Source organism: Chrysochloris asiatica, unplaced genomic scaffold (assembly GCF_000296735.1).
Source record: "Chrysochloris asiatica unplaced genomic scaffold, ChrAsi1.0 scaffold00065, whole genome shotgun sequence".
Classification (NCBI taxonomy): domain Eukaryota; kingdom Metazoa; phylum Chordata; class Mammalia; order Afrosoricida; family Chrysochloridae; genus Chrysochloris; species Chrysochloris asiatica.
In genome coordinates this window covers 8,165,661-8,173,259 of record NW_006408583.1, presented here as the reverse complement: position 1 = coordinate 8,173,259, position 7,599 = coordinate 8,165,661, and the positions used below count along the sequence as shown (strand labels likewise).

The 7,599-nt window shown below is 39.6% G+C and overlaps 1 protein-coding gene across 1 annotated transcript in view; it reads left to right on the top strand.

The window, feature by feature from the left end:
• LOC102837087 (ADAMTS-like protein 1-like) overlaps nucleotides 1-7,599 on the top strand; it is a 262,124-nt gene that overhangs the window by 86,020 nt on the left and 168,505 nt on the right. Inside the window, exon 3 of the mRNA XM_006864474.1 lies at nucleotides 2,405-2,450. Coding sequence (XP_006864536.1) covers nucleotides 2,405-2,450 — 46 coding nt within the window. The remainder of the gene's footprint in view (nucleotides 1-2,404; nucleotides 2,451-7,599) is intronic.

Here is a 7,599-nt window from a genome sequence, read left to right as displayed (position 1 = left end):
CTTGAGGACTAAGGTGCGCCTGACCCAAGCCATGGTATTTTCAATAACCTCATATGGATGCGAAAGCTGGACAGTGAATAAGGAAGATCGTAGAAGAAGTTGTGGTGTTGGAGGAGAATACTAAAAGTGCCATGGGCTTCCAAAAGAACCAATAGATCTGTTTTGGAAGAGGTACAGTCAGACAGAGTGCTCCTTGGAGGCCAAGATGGCTAGGCTTTATCTCTCATACTTTGGACATATTGTCAGAAGGGAACAGTCGCTGGAGAAGGATATCATGCTGAGTAAGGTGGAGGGTCAGAGAAAAAGAGGAAGACCCCCAACCAGATGGATCAGCCAGGTGGCATCATTGATGGCGTCAAGTGTGGCAGCGGTAGTGAGGTTGACCCAGGATCTGACATTGTTTGGTTCTGCTGTACATGGGGTCACTATGAGTCGGTTCCAACTCGATGGCACCTGACAACAACAACAATAGGGTTTCCAAGGAGCAGCTGGTGGGTTTGAACAACCCAGCCACCATCCTTGTGGTTCGCATTCCAGTGGTGATCCTATAGTGCCACACCGGGACTCTTAGCACAATCCTTATATCAGAATTTCAGATTGTCACATTTTAAGTTTGACATTTAGAAAAGAGCAAAACTCTGTTATTCAGGTTTTATGTGTTATTATTGAGTGTATTATCAAAAATTGATTTTTTCTCATTTGTTGCTGTTGTTAAGTGCTGTCAAGTTGCTCCCAACTCATATTGACCCTGTATAGGGCCTCCAAGGAGCAACGGGTAAGCTTGTGGTTCAAAATGACCTTGTGGTCCAATCCTTTATCCCATAGCACCGGGCAGTAACTGGAAACTCCCTTATATTGTTGGTGGGAGTATGTAATGTTACAACCTTTATGGAATGCAATTTGGCAGGATTTATCAAAAGTCTGACAAAAATTCATTCCCTGTAGTCTAGTAATCCCCCTTCCAAAAATTTATCTATCCTAAAGTCACCAACAGAATCTTGGACAAAACATGTGCTTAGAGATAGTTTAATCACACTAGCATTTATCAAATCCAAAATTGGAAATTACTTAAATGACAAGTAATAGAGCAGCGATCATACAAATTGTATTATTTGATGGACTATAATGTAGTTCTGAAAATATTATCTTTTAAGTGATTTGATAGTATGAAAAAGTATCTCAAAAAATTGCAAATAGGAAAAAAAAGCAGGTGATAGAATTTTTTAAGTGATATAATTTCTTTCATAAAGAAAGAAAATTAATTTAAAAAATAGTGAATATCTTCAAATGAGACAACAGGGAATTTCTACCCCCCCTTTTTGGTAAACTATCTTTTCCAAAATTTCTATAACATGTATGTATTTTAGAAATAGAAAAAATAATTTAAGAATTATGGTGTTTTGGTTCCAACTCATAGCTAGCCTGTACAGGGTTTCTGAGGAGCAGCAGGTGGGTTTGAAACAACTACCTTGTATTCACAGTCCTGTGCTTATCCACTGCCCCATCAGAAGTCAACATATGATTTTACAAGATTTTATAAATTCATTTTTTATCATATTCAAGCTCTAAAATTTTATGTGAAATACTTCTCGACTTTTATAGCAGGAACATTTTTTAAACAGGATTCATTTGATATCATTTTCCCCAAAAAACTATGCATTAATAGTTGTTTGGTAAAATAAGCACTAACTAAAAATAACTTCTTTTGAAAACTTTGGAAGCAGTATGCATGCTTGGTCTCAACCCTCACATAGAAATCTACTTACATATTGTTGTTGTTGTTGTCAGGTGCCATGGAGTCGGAACCGATTCATAGCGACTCCATGCATAGCAGAACGAAACAATGTCCGATCCTGGGCCAACCTCACTACCGCTGCCACACTTTACTTACATATATGCAACTTGTTTGTTGTTGTTGTTAAGTGCCTGAGAGTCAGTTCTAACTCCTAGAGACCCTGTATAGGGTTTCCAAAGGCTGGCTGTTGGGTTTGAACCACCAACCATGTGTTTAGCCATCCAGTACTGATCCTACAGTACCACACCAGGACTTCTACAACTTGTTAGCTGTTGTTGTTAAGTATCGTCGAGTCGATTCCGACCCATAGCGACCCTGTACAGGGTTTCCGAGGCTATAAATCTTTATGGGAGCAAAAAGCCTCATCTTTCTCCCGCGGAGCGGCTGGTAGTTTCGAACTGCTGACCTTGAGGTTCGCAACCCGATTCGTAACCACTACGCTACCAGATTTAGTATAGGAACTCTTCTAAAGACCTACTCAGAAGAGAAGAGAGGTTCTTACACCAGTGTTAATAGAAAATTGTTTTTGTAATAAAAACATTCAACCATTAAGCCTTTTGTAGATAATAATGAGTTGTGTTTGTTTTCGTTTTTCCTATTGTGATTTAGGAGCTGCGAAGGAAGAAATATCCGATATAGAACATGCAGTAATGTGGTAAGTAGGAGGTCATGTGATTGCACTGATTTTTGATTTTTGATTTTTCAACACTGAGAAGTTCTGTTAATCCTAAACAGGAAATTACCTAGTTGGTGTTTTATTGAGAACTGTTTATCTCACACTGTTCTAATTATAGAGCACTAAAAACTGGCATTTTAAATGTTTCATAATATGCAAATTGAATCATTTGACCATATTGAAACTAACTAGAATGCCTGTTTACATACAAGTCTCATGAGGGAATAAGGGCAATGAGAAAGGGAAACTACTTGGGTTCTCATGAAATAAATATTAGTTAGTCAATCTCATATTTGACAGGTTTATTCATTCATTTAGCAAGTTTTATCCCATATCAGCTATATGTGAGGTACTATAATAAAACAAGAATAAATAACATGTGGTCACTGTCTTAAACCATCTGTAATATCGTACGGGGTGGAGAGAGAGAAGACAGATGTGCACACAACCGCATTCTAGGGCAGAATCTGACAAAGCTATGAGCAAGGTATAAAATGATGCTGGACTGAATGCATTCCCGTCCATGTCCCATCAGTTAGCAATTTACCTCTGTTCGTTTTAACTCTTGCACTCCTTCCTCAGCAGGGTTTTAAGACCTAGTCCAACAATACTGAGATGCACAGGGCAGTAATAGAGAAAATGAACATTGGAGGTTAATCAAGACCCGGATACAGATAAAGAGAGTCTAAGATAAATTAAACGTATATATGTTGTTTAAATGGCTGAGCACAGAAAGTACAAAGAACTAGTCATTGCAGTCATTGGGAATAAAAGTAATTATTCAATGTAAAAGTATGCCTACCTCATCATTAGTCACCTGTTGTTAAGTGCCATTGAGTCAGTTCCGACTATGTGTAGAATTTCTGAGGAGCGGCTGGTGAGTGTGAACTTCCAACCTTGTGGATCAAACCGACCTTACGGTCCAGTGCTTATCCTACATCACACCAGAACATCATCCATACCTTTTGCCATCCAGTTGATTCCAGCCCATACCAACACTTTAGGACACAGTAGAACTGCCACCGTAGGGTTTCAAAGGCTGCAAATCTTTATGGAAGCAGACTGCTACCTCTTTCTCCCATGGAGAAACTGATGGGTTTGAACTGCCAACCTTCCAGTTAGCAACAGAGATCTTAACCAAATGCCAAATGTTTGTTGTTCAGTGTGTTGGGTCAGTTCCAACCCGACCCTATATAGGGTTCCTAGGAGCATCTGGTGAGCTTGAACCACTGACCTTGCAATCCACCTTTGCTGTCCAGCGTTTCACGCTCACCAGCTGCTCACAGTACCACAGCTGGACTCCAGTGCCAAATAGCATAGCTTGTATCACTGCCTTTTCCAACATACACTCAACTTCTAATTGATTAAAAGGATCAAATTATTATGGCCCTTAAATCTTTTTTTAAATGGTATTGATAGAGTGTTTTATAAATAAAATGAAAAAGGTTTTGATGGGAATAAAGCATATAGTTCCTTGGTTTCCTTTACCATCCTGTTTATTATAATGTTGTTGTTGTTATGTGCCATGGAGTCAGTTCCGACTCATAGCGACCCTGTACAGGGTTTCTGAGGCTGTAAATCTTTACGGGAGCAGAAAGCCTCATCTTTATCCCGTAGAACAGCTGGTAGTTTTGAACTGCTGACCTTGTGGTTCGCAGTCCAATTCATAACTACTACGTTAGCAGTGCTCCTGTTTATTATAATGAGTAGTGTGAATACAGGTTTAAAAAGGTCACACACTGTGATGTTGTTAAAGAGTCTCCATCATGCAGTTTCTTTACAGTTCTTAGAATGGTGAAGGAATTTACCTGATCTACCCTAAACTGGTAAAAGCCTAATGGGTCATGGGCAGATGTCTGCCTACCCTTTTCTTAAACCTCGTCAGATACAGTCCACAAGTCCCTTGCCTTCAATATGAGCCTTTTCATGGACGCATGCAGGTTCAGACTCTGATCTAATGTTGCTTAAAACCTGCAGCATCACACGAGCCAAATCTTTACAGCTTGTAGAACCATACTGACACTGAATTTTTTTTTTTTTATGAGAACCTAGAGTCTTCAGATAATTTGAAACTTTCCCTCCTCACCCCCCTCCACTCCGGCTTTCAGCCATGATGAAAGCAACTCGGCCAAAACACAAACAGAAAAATCTCATAAAAGGGATCTTGCCGTAATCACATTGCAATTTTTCAAAATAAGATGTTGAGGATTATTTGGTTACATAGTCCCCCTTTAAGTACTTGTTTTGGAAATGTGTAGGGGTCCTTTGTTAACTAAGCCTCTGGGGTCACTCCTTAATCCCTGGACAACTTCCTGGGCCCATCCTAAACACTCTATCTCCAAAGAATCTGCCTTGCTCTCTAGGTTTTCTAGAACTACTTATACAACATTTCTTTGGGTTCTTATTCCCCAAGATGGACTGAGAAAATGCCTCCCTAGTTTCATATTTTTCTGATTGCCTGAAGAGTCAGCTCACAAAGTTTTATTCCTCGTTACTGTACATACAGAGTCGATCAGAATAAGAAAGTTATTGAGGTTTTCCTACTGTTCTCGTATTCATGGAACATTCTTGTACTATTTCTAGCTGGTCCAAAAAGATTATTTTCATTCCTAAGGACATAGTTCATGTACCCTTTCCCTATTTACCGTTTTTGGCTCCCTTCTAGGGAAATGGGAAGAGACACTCCTGGTCTCTCTGGAAGGATGAAAAACGAAAGAAATTAATGGAAGGAACAATATATATGAAATACTCAGTCAATCAAGTGGATCCTTAATGTCTCAGAAATTTCATTGCAAACTGAATGTATCCCTGTGATCCATAAGCAAGGTTGCCTTAGGTCAAACTAAACCAAATCCATTGCCACTAACTCAGTTCCAACTCCTACTGACCCTACTGGTACCGTAGGATGAGCACTGGACTGCTTATCACAGGGCTGTTGTTCAAACCCACAAGCCACTCCACTAGAGAATGGTGAGGTTGTCTACTTCTGTAACTATTTACAGTTCAAAAAACTCTAGATAGCATCTCTGTGAGTTGGTTGGTTTGTTATCAACCCTACAGGACAGAGAAGAACTGACTATAATGTTTCCAAGACTGAAAATCTTTGCAGAAGTGGACAGCCACATAGTCCTCCTACCTAGCAATTGTTGGTTTCAAACCACCAACCTTTGATTAACAGCCGAGTCAAGCCTTAACTCCTGTCCCACCAAGTGACCCTCTCCTTAGGTTATATCTTCATTTTTAGTTAAATGAAACTCTAGATCTGAACTCTTAAACTTTAATTAAACATTTTTAATTGACTTCCAAACTGTGGAAAGAATTGTAGCATTACTTATAACTGTCTTCTTCATTATCCTAAAGGTTCATACAAGTTTCTATTTAGGAGGAAGCTACTATAATACAGAGCCCTGGTGTTGCTGTGGGTTAGTCATTGGGCTATTAACCACAAAGTCACTGGTACAAAACCATCAGCTGTTCTGTGGGAGAAAAGTGAGGCTGTCTGCTCCCGTAGAGATTTACAGTCTAGAAAACCCTGTGGAGTCCTGGTGTGGTGCTGTGGGTTAGTGTACTGGGCTGCATGTCGGTTTGAACCTCAGGGTTGATGGTTCAAGTTCACCAGCCACTTCTTAGAAACCCTATATGGGGTTGTTATGAGTTGGAACTTACTCAATGGTACTTCACAACAGCAACAACAAACCCTATGTAGGGTTGCTATGAGTCAAAACCTACTTGATGCCAGTGGGTTTGGTTGGGGTTTTTTGGGTAATGGACCATGGTGCATCCCATAGCTGGTGGTGTGCTTACGTTCTTAATAAGATTACAGAAGTGTATGTGTATCACCGCAACAGTCTCCTGATATAATAAAACACTTAATTAAAAAGAAGACTTTTCAGGTAAAATTGGTTAACCATTATTTCTGTATTCCTTCCTATTATGGAGGTCAGTCAGAAAGTAAACGGGCCATGGGACATAGTCTTGTCTTCTGCAGATTGGTTGAAGAAACTAAAAATATTGTCAATACAGAAAAGACAGAACAAATTCATTGATTACAAAGATACCTTATTGTACACCAGAACTGTTCTGGGATGCATTGGCGAACAAGACTAAGGCAAACTCTTATGATGTTTTCGTTCTAATAGAGGAAGACAGATTAAAAACTAACATACAAACAAATCATTTGTAAGAAAAACATCAAGTGTTGTTCAGTACTATGAGAATTAAGTAATGATTAGCCACTTGAGATGGGAGGGTAGAGAGAAGGACATTCACATGTCCTTTAGGAGCGACATATGAATGACAAGCAGGCAACAGCTATCTGACTGTCAGGGGTGAGCAACCCAGATAAAAGGAAACTGGTGCTAAGGCTGAAGTGTGAAATAATTCGGTTTGTCCAAAAAAAAAAAGAATAAAGCCCACTATAACTGGAGTATAGTAAGCAAGGGGAGACATGTGAGAAGATAAGGAAAACTAAAACTGAAGGTAGGCAGGGGCTAGATCGTGCTGGACAGTGGAGTGTTCAGATTCTATCTTCAGTGAAAGAGGAGTCTCTGGAGAATTTTAAGCTGTGGGGGATAAAATCGGGCATATGACTTTAAAAGATAGGTTTGTCGGCAGGATGTCTTTAGAGAAAGAATGAAAAAAACAGAAATGCAGCTTAGGAGACTATTGTAGTGGTCAAGGTCACAACTAATGGTTCTTTGGATGGAAGTGACACTGTTGGGAAGATTTAGATATGTCTTAGAGTGTCTTTTCATAGCCAGTTTTATGGAATCCAGTATTGTTACTACACAATGTGTTCTGTGCAACCTTTCAGCAGGAGACAAAGACAGCAACTGGTTATGGCCGAGGAGAGCGGAATGATTTGGGGAAAGTTCATAACTTCTTTGGGCCTTGACTTCACCCAAACAATGCAAGGGTCCAACTGAATGACCTCCAAAGTCCTTTCCTGGCTCTAAAATCCTGTCATTTTTCAAAAGCATGCTATCTGTGTGATTGTTGGATTTGAATCTGCATGCAAATCAATAAAGAAGTCTGTGTTGATTTAGCTACTAGCAATACTCCAGTGAAAAGATTTACAGCTAGCAATAAAGTCCAGTCTGAGTAAAGACAGCCAGTGTGAACCGTAGAA